The 17,394-nt window shown below is 44.3% G+C and overlaps 1 protein-coding gene across 2 annotated transcripts; it reads right to left on the reverse strand.

The window, feature by feature from the left end:
- Positions 1–266: 266 nt before the first annotated feature.
- Positions 267–17,151, reverse strand: LOC110947966 (CXXC-type zinc finger protein 5-like). 2 transcript variants are annotated; one of them, XM_022189328.2, is made up of 4 exons: positions 16,913–17,151; positions 14,330–14,540; positions 10,249–11,283; positions 267–7,226 (listed from the first exon to the last, which is right to left on the reverse strand). In XM_022189328.2, the coding sequence occupies exons 2-4, from the start codon at positions 14,444–14,446 to the stop codon at positions 7,179–7,181; spliced, it is 1,200 nt and encodes a 399-aa protein (XP_022045020.2). In that variant the 5' UTR covers positions 14,447–14,540; positions 16,913–17,151; the 3' UTR covers positions 267–7,178. The 2 variants fall into 2 exon arrangements, with proteins under 2 accessions (XP_022045020.2, XP_022045019.2); XM_022189327.2 differs by having other exon boundaries at positions 16,632–17,151.
- Between the last annotated feature and the right edge of the window lie 243 nt (positions 17,152–17,394).

The following is a 17,394-nucleotide window of genomic DNA, read 5'->3' on the forward strand; positions in this document are numbered from 1 at the left end:
ATTGTTAGCACTGTTGCCGGGCAACAGGACGGCGCACCGTCGCCAGGGACAACCACCTTCCTCTCGTCTGAGTGACGGCGGCTCCATTAGCGAGGCGACGGCCCACGCTCACACGGCTTCCATCTTGTGGCGGAGAAAATTCACACAAACACACAAAAACATATTGTTCATTTTCACGCCTCCCCATCCCCTCCCCCCTCCTCCCCTCCCTCACACATCATCACCCCCTACGATGATGCAACTGCCCGACATCATCCTCACACGGCTCATCTTTGAAATGCTTTATTATAATTCAGCACATGAGGAGGTCACGGAGACAGAACACATGAGGGGAGGACGGACACGCCAAGCACACGCCTCCCTCCTTACCCTCCTCACAGGGAAGGAGGGGGTGTTTGGGTTCCTCACGGTACTCCAAAGTAAAAGCCAACACGTCTGCAGGTCCACAAACTTTGACGTGACATCAGGATGGAACCAGATATTAGAGGAAGTTTTCTGTCTCTACCAGCAGGTGGCGCTGCAGCTCATCTCCACCCAACGATCTGTTAAACGTCTCAGAAGCTACGAGATGCAACAACTCCACAAAAACTGTCCTGAAAGTCGTTCAGTCAGAACTTCAGTCAAAACAGCCTCGAAAAACTGCTCCAGGTTCAGTTCAGTGGAGTTGCCACTAGGGGGCACAATGGAGACTAAATCTCAGAAGAAAAGGGGAAAAACATCCAATCATTGAAGTGCTTTTCCCCCCTAAATATTTGAAATCACCTCAAGTGAGCATGAAAACAGTTTTCAGTAATTCCAAACTTTCTTTCCATCCATATTTTGCATTTTTCAATCAAACTTTTCCACCACGATGCTTGGAAATGCATTGGTGGAAATGTGGCGATGGCAAACAGCAACGTTTCGTTCCCAAATGAAGACTCTAGAATGAACCTCGGTTTGACATTTACATGCAGTAGTTCCCCCTAGTGGCAGATCTAAAGAACTGAACTTAATCGTAAAGAACCTGGATGAGTTAAATTAAGCAAATATTTGAGGCTGTTGTGTCGCCTTTAAAGGACAACTATACATAACTCCCAATAAAGAAGTTGAAAACCACCTCCAGCGAGTGTACAAACTTTTTTGAGTCACGAATAAAATTTTCTGAGTCGTCCAACTCGACATAAATCATAAAAAATGTGCTGCTTAAATCATAAAATTAAACCAAGTGGACATTTAAAGAACTACACTTTTCGGTTTTCTAATTAAAACAATGAGTCTCTAAATGAAGATAAAGATCCAAAGAGTGCAGTGTCTCAAACGTCCACTTGGTTTCATTTTAAAAGGCAATTTCAAGACGAAAATTTCAACTTTACGTCAAGTTGGAAGACCAATAAACTGTTTTTTATTCACACCTTTCTTTCCACCAGCACATTTAAAAAGTTTGATGGAAACGGAAAATTAAAAAGAAATAAATTCTCCAGTTAAGCAAAAAAGTTTGTATGCTCGCTTTGAGGTGGCTTTCAACTTTTTCAAGAACAGTTATTGTCCTTTAAAGGCGACGGAACGGCCTGAGATACTTGCTTTGTGTTGCTTTGATCAGCTACATTTGAAAAACTCGTCCAGATTCCTCCAGAAAACCACCAACACCATGGTTCAGTTCAGTGGAGCTGCCACTAGGGGGAGCAACACGAAGTCTCTAAATCTAAACCTAAAAATGAGAATTCACGTTTTATTCCAGAAGCTTCATTCTGGGAATGTAAAGTTCCTGTTTGACTTCATCACATTTCCACCATTTTAAAGCATTGTAGTGGAATTAGCTTAATGGAAAAAGCAAAATACGGGGAAAAAAGTTCGTGATTACTCAAAACAGTTTAAACGCTCGGTTAAGGCTGTTTTCAAATATTAAAAAAAAGACTTAATGGGGACTTCACAAATAAGTTCTAATTAAGCAGCAACTCCCTAATTAAAATTTAAAGATCTGAAAATGCAGTTCCTCAAACGTCCACTTGGTTTCATTTCTAAAAGCTATTTTCACAGTAAATTTATGTTGAGTTGGAAGACCCAGATAATGTCTCTTATTCGCGACTTTCCACCAATGTATTTTAGAAGTTTGATGGAAACAGCACTTTAAAAACTAGAAAAGCACTCGGAGAGCACAGACCTCCACCAGGCCATCTGTCTGTCTGTCTGTCTGTGTGTTCACAGCATAACTCAAAAAGTTATGGACAGATTTTGTACAATTGAGAGAGATGGCCTGGCGGCCATCTCTCTCAATTGTACAGAGTCCTTCAAAAAAATCCTGGATCCAGACGGTGATCCGGATCACCTCCAAAATCTAATCGATTGTTATTTTTGCTCTTCCGGGCATTCTGTAAAAATTTGGTGAAAACCCGTCCATAACTTTTTGAGTTATGCTGTTAACAGACAAACAGACAGACAGACAGACAAACTCCGATGATGACATAACCTCCTGGTTTTTCCACTACCTTTAGGTGGTTTTTGACTTTTTCTAAAGAGGTCGTGCACTTTAAATGCAATGGAAATAACTTTTTCTGATGTATCGTATCGAAAAGGCTAATTGCGACAATTTTTCCCCGTTTTGATTTGGGTTTTTTCTTACAACGAAATCCAAATTAAAGTCTCTTACATAAGTCAAAAATTTTACCTGAAACTGGTTCGTCATCACTAGAGTTTCCATTGGCACATTTTTAAGTTTTGTATCAAAAAACATAAACACTAATTTTGAAAAAAATATGATTGAGGTGATTTTTGCCCTTTACTGAAGGACGCCCTTAAAGGGAAACAGTTTTTCTGACCAAGTAGCAACATCCGTAAACACCAAAAACTGTAGTTCCTCAAATGTCCACTTGAGGCTCCAAAAGCAAGTCAGACCGTTCTACATAATGCTGTGTAGAACGGTCTGACTGCAGTTCAGTGGGAAAAAGACACCCAGAACACATTTTATGCACATTTAGACACACCAGATTAGAAAAAACTGAACGGAAACAGCATAAATTAGGGGGGAAAAATGCTGACATTAAACTTGAAATGGTTTTTCACTTTTTCAAAAAGGATTCACGTGCTTTAAAGGAAACTGAAATAACTTTTTTCTGATGTATCGAGCTGGAAAAGGCTAATGGTGACAGCAAAACTAAAAGATAAAGATTTTTGCAAAAAATGTTTTACCCTTGTTTGACGTTTTCGCTATTTTTTGTACAAAGAAAACCAAATTGAAGTCTCTTTCATCAGTCAAAAACTCCGCCTTAAACTGGTTCGTCATCACGAGTGTTTCCATTCACACCTTTTTAAGTCTTGTTCTAAAAAACGTTCATGGAAATACTAAATTTGAAAAAAAAATGTGTTTAATTTGGCAAAATATAAGTTTTTCCGCTAGATTGAGGTGATTTTTGAAAACTGTAGTTCTTCATATGTCCACTTGAGGATCTAAAGGTGAGTCAGACCATTCTACATAATGTTTCGTAGAATGATCTGATTGCAGCTCAGTGGGTAAAACACACCCAAAACCAATTTATGCACATTTTTTAAGAAAACACTGGAATAGAAATGGCATAAATTGAGGGACAAAAGTTTTTACACTGACTTGAGGTGGTTTTCACTTCATCTAAAGAGATGGAAACAACCTTTTCTGAATAACTTCTGATTCTCAAAGACCTTTCACCGTGTTCTTTCATGGATGAAATTTCATTCTTTGGCCGTTGGACCAAAACCAGTTTTGTTTTCCGACTTCTTCTCCTACTCTGTTTATAGCACCACCTTCTGACAACAGCACAAAGCCTAGCTTATTCCTTCCAAAGTAGTTCATGGAAACATTCTTAATCCTAAACCAGAAGATTGCTTCCAATTAGCCGTAAACACTTCAAAACACAACAGTTTTTAATGAAGCTGCCTGAAGAACTGTATGCTAAAGTTAAATGTCACGTCAAAGTTACACCCACAGACGTGTTGGAAATGATGTTTTTAGTGTGGAATGTTCTGATCAGTTTGGTTCCTTTTAGTCCCAGAGTTCAGCTCAGAACTTCGGAGGATTCAAAGGTTCTCGCGCCAATTCTCCCATCCGGTTTCCTTTTCTGTCACCACGTGGAACAATGACACAGGAAACCGGTTCTGAACTCTCTTCAAGGTCCTGCAGAGGGTCTTTAGAACATTTTGGCGCCCAATCGAGAGCCGACATTCAAACTCCACCAACAAAGAGTGTTTCCTCCTTAAATAAAACACTGATCTTAGCGAAGACAGAAACTTTCCACGGCCACCTTTCATGCAAATACAAAAGTGAGTTTTTTCCAGTTCAACTGTGAGAGTGACTGCGCCCTGAGAACTTTCTGTTGAAATCCAGACAAATAAAATGAAGTTGGACGACTCCTTTAGTCAGCGGAGGAAATGAAACAAACACAAGATCCCACAAGAGGCCGATCAGCTCCGGACCATGGACAGAGTTGAGATCCGGCCCATTAAAAACCAGTCAAGGTGCCTTTAAAGTTCTCGAGGAGGAGGTAGACAGAAGAGACAGATAACAGTGATGTGGTAGTTGTAGTCCTATTGTGGTGACGCTGTATTCCTATAATAACAGTCCTGGATGACGTCCTGCCGAGGTCGGTTTGTACTCCCGCCCTGGTGAAGTTTGTCCTTTGAGGTTTTGGTCGAACTAATTGTTTCTGCGGTTGAGTCCTGAATCTTCCTGGTTTGGCTACAATGGGGTTTTGCCAGGAGGAAGGGGAGGAAGAGGAAGCGGAAGGAGGAGACAGTTTATCACAGCTGGTGGAGGTTCAACTGGATGGTGGAGATCCATAAAATTTGAGATAGAATTTGCTCAGTTAAGCACCAAACCAAATAAATTTGTAGTTAGAACTTCGCGGTTGATGTCGAAGCTGCTAACAGGAAATAGGAAATACTTCAACTTTGGGCTCCTGCTGAGTCTGTTTGTCTAAATGCTAGTTAAATGTCTATCCGACATGCTGAAATAACAGCGTTGGCTACTAGATTTGGCTCCCAAACTGTGATGATTTGGTTTGACGACATAAAACCGATCAATGGACTCGACTAGTAGGCCACAGACCTACACAGGCTACATAAGCTACATCAGGCTGAGGTATACAGGTCCACCTTTAGCTCTGTGCTTCTATCGACACTCTTTAAAACATTAGTGTGCTTCATGACCGAAACAAAGCGTATAAAGAGTCTAATATCGACCGGTGAAAGGCAAGTGGAACCTTCCTAGTTTTGGAAAGAAATATTCTACTTAATGTCTTGTTGCACAACCCACAATAATCTCGGCTTTCTTGCATATGTGGAGCTCGTTTTGAAATATTGCACTGAGAAAAATTGCAAAAAATGGTTTTCACACTTTGAAAAGGAGTTAATATGTTTCATGGGAGATGGAATAAATTTACCAACTAAGTTCTGACTACAGCAGCGACCTCCAAACTGCAGTTCCTTAACTGTCCACTTGAGATTGAGTCAGTCCACTCAGATGTTAAAACGTCCAACTTTACAGCAAAAATAAACAAGTTTACAGCCTGGAACAGGAAGTTTTGGTTTCTCGAGCTAATTTCACTATTTGTGACAACTTATCAGGAGAAAACATTTATATAACGCACATTTAAAGTGTAATGAGGTTTAAAGTTCTGCATAATTTCAACGTAAGACGGGTTTAAATCGATGAAGGCTGATGGTATATTTGATATCGCATGTTTTGCTGTTTTTGAGACATTATGCTGAAAAAAAACACTCATTGGAAACTGAAAACAACGCAACAAGTTCTAGATTACTTTGTATTTTTTTTAGCGACGCCAGGCTGCAAAGCCTGATCTATCTGCTTGTTTAGTCTGATGTCGTCCAAACACAACTTCAGGTCCAAAAAGCAAATGTCGCTGGAGGAACCTGTGGATCTTTTCACTTCTTTCTTTTTCAGGCGCTACTGATATTAGCACCTATTGGTGACAACAAATGAGGAGTTTAGAAGCAGAGAGGTCAAACCCACAGAAAGTCCAAACTCAGTTTTATATAACTTCTGTAATATTTTATGGCCTAGATTTTAATGTCAGAGTGGTCTAACCCACAACCCAAATGTGGAATGTTAGACTATTCTGGAAAACACAAAACTTTGAAGCCATTTTTCTCAAAAACTACAGAAAGTGGATCAGACTGCTCTCCTTCCAGATCCTTCAAATACTCCTGATATAAGCTATAGGATTACCGGGTCTTGTAATGGACCCTTCACAAGAGCTAAAAAGACAGCTAGATAAGACTAGCATGCTAGCTGGTCTTTTTGATGGTTGTCAGTCTTTGTTCAATGCTGCATAGCTAGCTAGCTTGAAGTTTATGAAGCTAGCTAGCTATGGTTCTACAATAAATAGCTAGCCTGGCTACCATTAGTGCCCACTGGGAAGGTGGCTAATGCTCCCGATACAGGCGATGTTTTTTTTTTAGGGTGTTTCACGCTATGATCCCACATCTGTATGATTCAGTTGTCAGTCTTTTAGATAGCTAGCTAGCTATCTTTCTTATCTAGGCCTTTTAAAATGCCTCATCAACTGCAGGCATTTCTTCATCTTTTTCTGTAGAGTAGAAAAGCTGTGTTGGTTTTAGGCTCGGACCTGTTAAGACATCCTCAGCCAATACAATAGCTGCTCGAATCCGGAAACGGTAACACCAGAAGTATGTCACATCGTAACGAGCTCATAGAGAGAAGCAATGCACTGGTTTTTAAAATTAATTTAAGCCAATCATGGGCGATGCTAAGCCTGGGATGCAGCAAACAGTGATCTGGGTCGCAGCTTTGGAGGTTGCTGTTTGGGGACTTTTAAAACGGTAAGGTGCCAAGAATACAACATGAAAAGTGTTGCTGAAATGGTAGCCTTTTAGTCTAGAAGTGACTCACATATTTAGCCATAACATTCAAACACGTGGACTTTGAGTGTGCATCTATTTAAGAACCATTTTTTATGGATTAATTGTAATTGTGGCACCGTTGACCATGACCAAACTGCCTCCTCCTCTACTTCCTGTTTCCTGCCAACTCCCTGTTCCAGCTGAGGTGGGATTTGTCGTCTAAAATTGTCTTTCACTCGGTGTGAAAGTGTAATCCTGTTGCATCTGGTTCAGTTCCAGAAGCTGTAGTCCTCTTGCTGATTTTTGTAGTCCACATGTGATGCTTGTGACTGTTGTCGGCGGAGGGAAGGCTAGAAGAACCACCGAAAAGCTTCGCCAGTCGGGACGGACGGCGGCCGCTAAGAACAAGAGAAGAAGAAGAAGAGAGATGTTAGAGCTGACAAAAGGTCGCGTTATAATGTGACGGACCAGCAATTCAACCGTAAATGTCTACGGATCAATCGAGGTTCTGGTGTTACTGGTGTTGATGTGGAACAACTCGTCGTTTTAACCAGGTCTTACTTACTGAAATTTTATAGGTAACTCATCAGTGATCTTTTTAGTTAATCTGCAACAACAATGACATTTCCTTTGATTCCCTCAGTTGGACTAAACAGACGGACTTTTGGAGGACTTTAAAGACAATCAAGTTGAGAAGATTTTGTCCACAGGATCTATCAATTCCTCACATCCCCTTCATTGTCTATATAAATCGCATCACGATGCCCGGAGTTTCCCTCGGCTCAGTTGCATACAGTTGGTTCAACTTCTACTTTGCAGGGAGTGGAGGTCCAATGCGTCGCAAAACTTTCATAAAACGTCTAAACTAGGCGTCATCAAACTAAAACAAGGACAGATTCAGCAGCTTATTTCTCACCTCAGGAATACTTTTCGCTGAAGTGTTTTAGTAATAAAAGGGAATGTTGGTCCAACACTTCTACCAACTCCTTACATCCCATTAATTGTTTTTGTGAAATGAACCACATTATCCCTTAATTGCCCGCAATTCATTTGCATTAAGTTGACTCAACTTCTAGTTTCTGGGGAGTGGAGGTTCGACGCATCGCGAAACTTTTGTAAAACATCTAAACCATCCGTCCTCAAACCAAAACGAGGACAGATTCAGCAGCTTATTTCTCGCGTCAAACTCTTAGAAATACGTTATGCTGAACTGTTTTCATAATAAAAGAGGAGGTTTGAGTCAGGTTGGTCCAGCGCTTCTACCAATTCCTCGCATCCCATTCATTGTCCATGAGAAATGAGCTATGTTGTCCCTTATTTACAGCAACTTGACGGAAAACTTATCAATGATCTTTTCAATTAAACAATCAGCAACAACCGTTCCTTTGGTTTCGACTCAACAGATGGACTTTTGGAGGACTTTAAAGACAACCGAGTTGGAGCAGATCATGTCCACAGGATCCATCAATATGTCACATCCCATTCACTGGGATCCCATTCATTCCCCACAGCTCATTTGCATAAAGTTGACTCAACTTCTACTTGATGCAAATTTGGTACAGAGAGCGGAGGTCCGACACATCGCGAAACTTCCGGAAAACTTCTGCAAAACGTCTAAACTGGTCATCATTAAACCATGTAAGAAACAAACGCCCCTGTGGACCGTGAGGTTTGGTGGTCGGTTTGCTGATATTCTGCCTGGAGAAGAAGAAAATCTACCCAGGATGCTTTGCTGCTCATTACACAAAGTAAACTTTGCGAGTCTGCTGTCAGGTCGACATCAAAGGGGATGAGGCAAGAGTGTGAAACCACCAAACACACACACACACACACACGCGCACACACACACACACACACACGCACACACACGGTGTGTGCGTGTGGCGTGTGTGTGTGTGTGTGCGTTTGTGGGGTGCTGTCACTTGCCGTTAGCCTCTGCAGGTCCAATTAGCGTGTAATTGAGGCAGATTATTGCCGCTAATTCAGTGTCGTGCTAACACACAGTTTGTGTTTCCGCGTATGTTCTCACGGCACACGCGTGTGCGCACGAGGGAATAATTAGTGAGAGTTTGTACGGACTCCCACTGGAAGAGTGTGTGTGTGTGTGTCACTGTGTGTGTGTTGCTGTGTGCTGTGTGTGTGATATATAGAGTCATCATCGAGGTCGAACGCTGGTGTCAATGAATTATTGATCGCCACTAATTCTTACTGCGTCCGTGCCACACATACACACACACACACACACACACACACACACACACACACACACACACACACACACACACACACACACACACACGGTAGTAGATAGCATAAATATTCTCCCTCTTGGCCCGACTCGCTTTACCGCTGTGAATCAGTGGAGAGTTTCTGTGTGTGTGTGTGTGTGTGTGTGTGTGTGTGTGTGTGTGTGTGTGTGTGTGTGTGTGTGTGTTGGCAGTCAGCCAGACCTCAGCAGGGACCGAGCTCTCGCTTTTCACCACCCACCATCTGCACAGCACTCACACAGACACACACACAGCGGGGTGAACGATGCCTTTAGCTCAGCACACACACAGAACCACAACCACACATACAGAAAAATATGAACACACACACACATACAGAAGAATACACTCAAAAGTATAGAAGAAAACACATACGTATAGAAAAAAAACGTATAGAAAAATACACACACACAAATGAGAAATGAACTGCTGCTGGCCCCGCCCCATTCAGGAAGAAGACTCTCTCTGTGATTGACAGCACGGAGTAAAAACACACACTAATGACTTCCTATGTTTCTATATTTTAACTTTCACCCTGCAATCATCTTGAACTGATTGGTGACTTTGTCAGGCGACATTATAAACTTAGTATTTTAGCTTCTGGAATAGCATGTTAGCATGCCATTTTGATGAGTTTCAATGTTTCATCCTCGTTCTGCCGTCTGACAACAGAAACATCTGGAAATGAGAGCAGCTTTTCTGTAGTTCAGCTAGATAAAACTGTTGTTTAAAGAGCACGGGGAGCAGGAGAGAAGCTAACAGATACTAACATGAAAACAGAGTAACCCCTCAGCCCTGGTTTCCTGGTTTAAAGTTTTCACAGAGATCTGACCATCAAAGCTAACATTAGCCACATCACTACTACCACCATTAAAGCTAACATTAGCCACAATACTACTATCACCATCAAAGCTAACGTTAGCCACATGAGCTGCACAACATGCTAATGATCTTACCATTGCTATGGCGACATTTCTTTCCATCAATAACAACAGTAATCCACTGTATGTTGTTTCTCAGATGCTAACAGTGCATAAAAACTCTTGTGTTCACTCTTACAGCAGAACATTTGATGAGTTCTTCCTAAATGTTTGACTGTGTTTGTGTGTGTGTGTGTTAGTGTTACTGTGTGTGATACTGTGTATGTGCTCACCTCCAACACCCCTCCTCCCCCCGGCTTCTTCTTCAGCTCTTCGCACTTCCTGAACTTGCAGATCTGGTGACCCGTCTTCCTGTTGCGGCAGGACGAGCAGACGCCGCAGTTGATGAGCCGCCTGCACGGCCCGCACACGCCGCACCGCTTCCTCTTCCTCTTTGCCACGGTACCCGACGACGAGGACGACGAGGTCGACAGGGAGACGCCCCCCGCCGTCACCCCCGATGAGGAGGGCGAGGAGGACGAGGGGCAAGGGGAGGAGTTGGCGTGCTGCTGGCAGTCTGTTAGCGCCCGCTGGCCGCCTGTCATCTGGAAGGCGCTGCTGGCATCTGAGATCCCGCCCCCTGCTGACCCCATCGCCATGACGATGACCCCAGGGGGTAATCCAAGCCCCCCCAGGAAGCTGCTGCCCATCACCCCTCCCCCGTTGCAGCTGCCACCCTCTGATAGGCCCATCATATCTGCATGGGCGTGTCCCTGTTTGTTCATGACGCCGCAGTCCGTCCCACCGCTGTAACCGGGCAGGAAGTTTCCATTCGGGGCCATGGGGTGATGGTGCGCCGCCGCCTGCGTAACAGGAAGTGAGGCGGTGTGTCCGTGTTTTTCAGCTCCTCCCCCCTCACTGCTCCCTCCACCTCCGCCCCCTCCCGACCCCCCACCGCCCGGGTGCATGCTGGTACTGTGGGGGTGTGGGGAGGCCATGTGACCCGGCGTCGCCGAGGGGTGATGGTGGTGGTGGTGCGTCGGCGCGGTCGCCACGGGTTTGGGTCGACCCCAGAACATGGTCGCCGGATGGTTCATGTTCATGTTGTCATGACAACCCCACGGCCCCGTCGCCATGGCCCCCAGCCTGGCAGCGGCGGGAGGGAAGATGGGCGTGGCGGCCGCCAAACGGGCAGCCAGCTTGGCGGACTGGGGGAAGTTTGTCACGTTCATGTTCATGTTGACGTTGGTCTTGTAGAAGCTGGCGATGGACGAGCGGTAACGATCCATCTCTGTGGTGTAGTCCAGCATCGGCGCCAGACTGGAAACCTGCAGCAGACACCGGCATTAACTCACCTTGATCAATGTCATCAATAATCACAGTATTTGTTTATCTATTTAGTGGATCATCACCGTTATTAGATGGGAAGAAAGAGGGAAGACATGAATTGTGGGGAAAAAGAGCAGAGGAAGACTTGAAGGAATCAGACATGAGGTAAACACCCCAATCACCAGCTATGGGGCTGAAACAGCGTCATCCTTGAGAGACTGTTTGGAGGCGGTGGAGGGCAGCACTGTGATGGTTTTCACAAAACACAAACAACAGCTTCAAATAATAATCCCAAGGGTTACAATAGGTTCCTCGCACCACAATTTGGTGCTCAGACCTTAATTAGAGACGTTCGGATTGGTCAGTAAGTTAGAAATTGGCTTGATAGAATCCCAATCCTGATCAGGCTGGTTTCATTTAGTTGGTATCGGTATGAACCTTGGGCCAATTTTTTGTCTACGTAAGTGTCGCAAACTAAAATAATTTTCAAAATAAATGCAACATTAATTAATATTTGATTTACTTGTAGTATTGACTGAGCACAAAGAAGGAGGTTACATGTAAAACAGATTCAAAAAATTAACTGAGTGCACCAAAACAATAAGAAATAGTCTCAGGAGCTTCAGTAAAAGTAGGATACAAGGTAAAAGCATCTTCAAGAACATAAAAGATCTGATACAGGGTTCTCACTCTTTCCCCGAAATGATTTTCCAGGACTTTTCCAGGACATTTCCAGTCGGTACAGACACACGTTATCACATCATCCACTAATACGTTCCCATCCCCCTCATTCTTTGGAAGTATTCTATACTACAGCTGTAACCTCCATTGACCCAGATTGTTTCTATATTTCTTACTCAGACATTTGATGTGCATCTATGGCTATAATTTATCTATGAAAAATAATTATGGCAGATGTATCATAGAATAAAGCAAACACAACCACAGATTACAGCGTAACAGTTCACTAGCATGACAAACTGGAGTTACAGTGTTCATCTGGGTAATTCCCAACTCTACTTTCTCTTCTCTCCTACTTTCTCTGTTGCAATTGATTTTAAAAATATTAGGATATTTTCAATAAATCACTGACCAATTTTCTTTGTTTCATATCAGTTTATTGCTTAACTCAGATTTTCTGCACATCTGGCACCTGCATTTCTCATGAAGATAATGTGTTTTTCTTCACCCTCTTAAGCCCATATGGAGCCTAATATGGCTCTGCTGGCCTACTGGACAATTTAATGCAAAAATATGGACAAAATGTGCTTCAACTGTAACAAAATGTGCCCAGAAAATGACAGAACAAAGCCAAACTGTGACCTTAATACGAACCTGAAAAATACCAAAATGTGCTCTTGGTATGCCAGTCTACACCTGAAAAAATGTGGTCAGATTATAAAACAAATTAGCCAAAAATATGCCACCAAGTGTTCCAAAAGACATCCCTGAATATGCCAATATCCAGAATATACCCAAATGTATGTTCATTTGCTGATCAGGGTTTAAGAGGGTAAAGTTTGGTTCAGTGTGGAAAAAATGTGCACAATGACATGTAAACAGTGGCCAGGACAGTTCACCCTCGTCCTCATCTGGTCCTGGTCTCTCCTAGTTCCATCGTTTATAACCTCGTTTATTGAGAACCTCTGCCCTCTGATATTCTGTGTTGCGTTTGCAGACTGACATGTTGATTGTTTACTCTGTAGTAACTGGACATTCTTGCTTATTAGCGTGTGCACGCTAAATTCGCATTCCAGTGTCTGCAACTCAACCACCGATTGAGACGTAGGAGGTGAAGTGAGCGATGTCACCGTGACGTCACCATCATAGACAGGCGGACTTTTCGCGACAAAGACTTTATCTGTGTTGACCACAGACTGTATTCTATGGTGCTGACCGGCGTCATCGACTGAAAGTTTGATTTCAGACATGAAACACTCAGCTGCACCCTCAACTGTTGTGGGAAGATGTAGTTTATGCGGACGCCACCACACACCTCGGCAGTGAGGGGGATGAAATGATGTTTCAGTAAAAGTGCGGGTGTGCAACACCCACGCCACCCACACAACAGAATTCCTAATGTTGTTTTCATTCCCTTATTTTTATCAGACAATAAAACAATGGGAACTACTGAGTGAAACGTGGCCCATACCTGTGAAGCCGCCGCTATGCCGATATCAGAGTTGTTTCATCTCGCAAGTTCCAGCCAACTCAGGGGAATGCAAATTTGATTGGCTGGTAGTGTCACATGGGGCGCTGCACCGGCTCGAAGCAGAGAATCGCGATTTTATATATACTATATGCCTTAATGTTGTCCAGAAAACACGGTGACAACAGACATGCATGCGCATAACTTGTAACCTGTTTGCATTGACAGGGGTAGGATAAATATTTTTCCAGGACAAGTTAACCGTTTCCAGGACATTTGACCTTTTTTTTCTCATTTTCCATATGTTTTCCATGACTGGAAAATTGGTCAGTCATTTTCCAGGATTTCCAGGATGCGTGGGAACCCTGTGATATGGATATTTTCTGGGGTTAGATCTTGTGCAAAGGTTCAGACATCCGAGAACAACCCACCAGCTCCTGTGGGGGAAAGCAGCTTATTGAAAGTATGACTTGACACCTGCAACAGTTTCAACAGGATGCCATCAGACCTCATCTGACTTATTATCACTTTCAGGTCCTGGGTTCAGTTATCGGTGACCAAAGGGTTCCGGTTAGGCTATTTTTCATTGTTCCAACCACTAGAACCTTTCCTCGAGAACCTTTTTCATTCAGAACTTAAGAACAGGCACTTCTGAGGAACAATGAAAAACAAGCAGCGGTCTGGTTTAGTCTGGGCTCGCCATCAACAGCGCCATCAATACGTTAGCCTACATGGTAACGCCATCAACGTTACCATGTAGGCTAACGTAACAAGCCTCTAGAGACTAAATTTGTTTTGCAGCTGTCGGATTCTTAGGCTGAAAAGGCCAGTTAGTCCCTGTAAACGACAATTTCCTGCAGTACAAAGATGCCCAATAATGCTGAAAGAAAACTCACCTGTCCCTGTCCGCTGTAACCGTGGTGATTTGGGTGATGATGCGAGGGGGCGGAGCTTCTCTGGAGCATCGAGGTGAGGTCGCTCTCCACGCACACGCCGCTCGTCATGCCCGACATGACCTCACCAATGCTCACACACACGCATACAAACAAACACACACTTGCCCGCTAACGACGAGCTGCTAGTCGTCTGCAGTCAACACGTTCTGCGCTGTGAATAAAAACACAGATGGGAATCATTTGTTGATCCTTAAAGATTTGTTTCTAAATGTTAATTCGAGTCACAATCACAAGGAAATGCTGAAACCAACAACGGACGTTTCCAACATGAGACGGGATGATTCTATAAATACTGTGAGACATGAACGATCAGTTTACAGAAAGAAAAAAGTCATAGAAAATACACTATGACTTTTTTTTACAGCATAGTATTTTTTCCCCTACAATATGCCACTGGAAGACACAAATACTATACTAATACTGGCTGGATTTCACAGGCTGGAGATCATTAAGCATCCGAGAAGACTTTGTCATGGTGCCCCTTTACCAGCTAAATGCTGTCTGTTTGCCAACACAGACCTACATGTCACTTGTGGTTGCTACAGAATCAAACGAAAGACTCTACGAACGAGGTACTACAACTAACCTAGAGTCCTTGTAGTGTGTTCTATAGAAAAATGTAGCATGTAGCTAAATATTAAAAGACTGGGATCAGATCAGGAGCATAAAACTCAATCAGGACATCCCAATGTCAGCACCAAATAAAGCGTTAGGGTGCTCAATTCAGATAGCGTTGATCACAACTGGATTTAGCATCTTTTGCTGCCTGGAGGTCAAAAAGCACCACAGAAGTCTCTGTCATGGTGTCCTTTTATTAGCTACTGGTTGTGTTACTAGTTTATCTTCTTCTGCTTTCTGCGTATTTTCAGAATCCATTTTGCAACAAAAATTGCATGTAAGATGGTTTTTACATTGGACTGTCCATTTTAGCTACAGCATCAAAACAATTTCAAATGTCACTGTTCTGAGGGAACACTGAAGCTTCATGCTTTGCTTAGCTCCGCCCAAGATGATCTGACGAATTATGTCAGAGCATTTCCCCCCAGACAGCAGAATAGCAGTGGAACCGCAATCTGAGTTGAATAGATTCGACATGTGAGCTGGCTGGAAGTCATTAAACATCACAGAAGTCTCTGTCATGATGCCCCTTTACCAGCTAGTGAAGTGCAGCCAGACCATTCTGTACTAGATGCAGCCCTGGGACACAGTAACGCTATCCAAAGTCATCCCAACTAGATTTTACATATACGCTGGTCAGACGTCAATAAAAGCCAAAGAAGTCTCTGTCATGGTACCCTTTAAATAGCACTGTAGCTTTTGTCCAAGTCCCCCATGCTGCAGATTGTGTTACTAGGACTGCAATGTGAGTTAAACATGACTAGATTTCACACGTGCTGCCCAGAGGTCATTAAACGCCACAGAAGTCTCTGCAACCCTTTACCAGCTAAACCTCCACAATACTTTCTGCGTGCACAAGTGTTTGTTTATTTTCATCTCATACCAGACTGATATTGATGTGCAACCAGACCATTCTCTGCTAGGTGCAGGCCTGGGACACAGAAACACTATCGGAGTTTATCGCGGCTCGATTTAACACTGGCTTGAGATCATAAAGCACCATGGAAGACTTTGTCATGGTGCCCCTTTGACTAGCTTTGTAGCTTTTGTCCAAAGTTGATCATGCTGCTAGTTTTATGAGGACAGCAATCTGAGTTAAATATGACTAGGTTTTACATGTGTGCTGCCCAGAGGTCATTAAACACCACAAAAGTCTCTGTCATGGTGACCCTTTACCGGCTAAACCCCCTTTGAGGCTCTCTGCTTGCCCAAAGCAGAGGGATTGATAATGAATTGCAGTCAGACTATTCTGAAAAATGAGGACACAACAGAAAGCACTCTTGCTTTTTAAAATCTTGTTCCACAAGTTTTCTGCAGCTCGGGTGGCTACAAGTTAAATTTAAGGCAGATTGTGAACCTGTGGCCGTTAAAAAGTTCCCGTGGTCGACTACAGCGCCTCCTCACTGTTTTTGAAACGCTGCCGTCCTTCGTCCCGACCCCTGACCTCGTCCACCGCCTTTTGTGCACGCAACAATGTGTGAATGAAAGCCAGAGGAGAATGTGTGTGCGCTGCAGCCGGTGTGAAAATGTGTGTTCGCCTCCCCCCCTCCATCACCACCACCTCCTCCTCTACCGCCTCCCACATCCCTCCCACCACCGACTCCCCCGAGGCGTAACTAATTACCCTGTCTGGTCAACCGGGGCGGCGAGCTCCGACAGAAGGTCACGGTGGCCACCGGCCGCGAGGGGAAATCGGATCTCCCACGCGACACATTAACACCTCCTCCCCCTCCTCCTCCACCGTGAAGAGATGGAGGAGGAATGAGGGAGGAGGAGGGAGAGGGGGGAGGCGAGAAGAGGGGGGGTCAATCAAAAAAAAAAAAGAGCCGATAACGAGCGATAAATACCAGCATGCAGTCCGACGGAGGAGAGGAGGAGTAAAAGATGGACGGCGCTGCTACTTACCGGGAGGAGGAGGAGGAAGAGGAGGAAGAGGAGGAGGAGGAGAGGAGGAAGAAGAAGAAGGAGAAGAAGAAGAAGGAGAGGAAGAGGAGGAAGACCGCCGTCTGGGAATTAGCCCGCCACGGATCATGGCTGGCGGGGAAGGAGACGGCGAGAGAGAGGAGGAGGAGGGGGGAGCACCGGGAGGGATTTGTCGGTCGGAGGGGAGGAGGGGGGTAACGGATGGATAATCACCTGGGCTTGGCACTAGCGAGGCGGCGGAGGGGGGAGGCGGGGGAGGTGGGGAGGGAGGGGAGGCGTTAAATGAAAGGCGAGGAGGCAGCGGCGCCGTGGAGACCCTGCAGGGGCGGGAAGCAGAAAAAACACCACCATGGGAAAGAAAGGAGGGGAGGGAGGGAGGGGGTGAGTAATGGCGGAGGTTATGAACGCGACAGGAAGTGGTGGGGGGAGGGGGCGGGGGGTGTCGAGCGCTCGTGCCCTCCGCC

The sequence above is a fragment of the Acanthochromis polyacanthus genome, chromosome 24, assembly GCF_021347895.1.
Source record: "Acanthochromis polyacanthus isolate Apoly-LR-REF ecotype Palm Island chromosome 24, KAUST_Apoly_ChrSc, whole genome shotgun sequence".
Lineage (NCBI taxonomy): Eukaryota > Metazoa > Chordata > Actinopteri > Pomacentridae > Acanthochromis > Acanthochromis polyacanthus.

Bases quoted from the DNA above. Each gene is read 5' to 3' on its own strand.
- LOC110947966 (XM_022189328.2), bottom strand. From the start codon at position 14,446: ATGTCGGGCATGACGAGCGGCGTGTGCGTGGAGAGCGACCTCACCTCG. The intron at 11,284-14,329 runs GTGAGTTTTCTT...TGTCTGCTGCAG, and splicing joins GTTACAGCGGACAGGGACAG to GTTTCCAGTCTGGCGCCGAT. The intron at 7,227-10,248 runs GTGAGCACATAC...TCTTGTTCTTAG, and splicing joins GGGGAGGAGGGGTGTTGGAG to CGGCCGCCGTCCGTCCCGAC.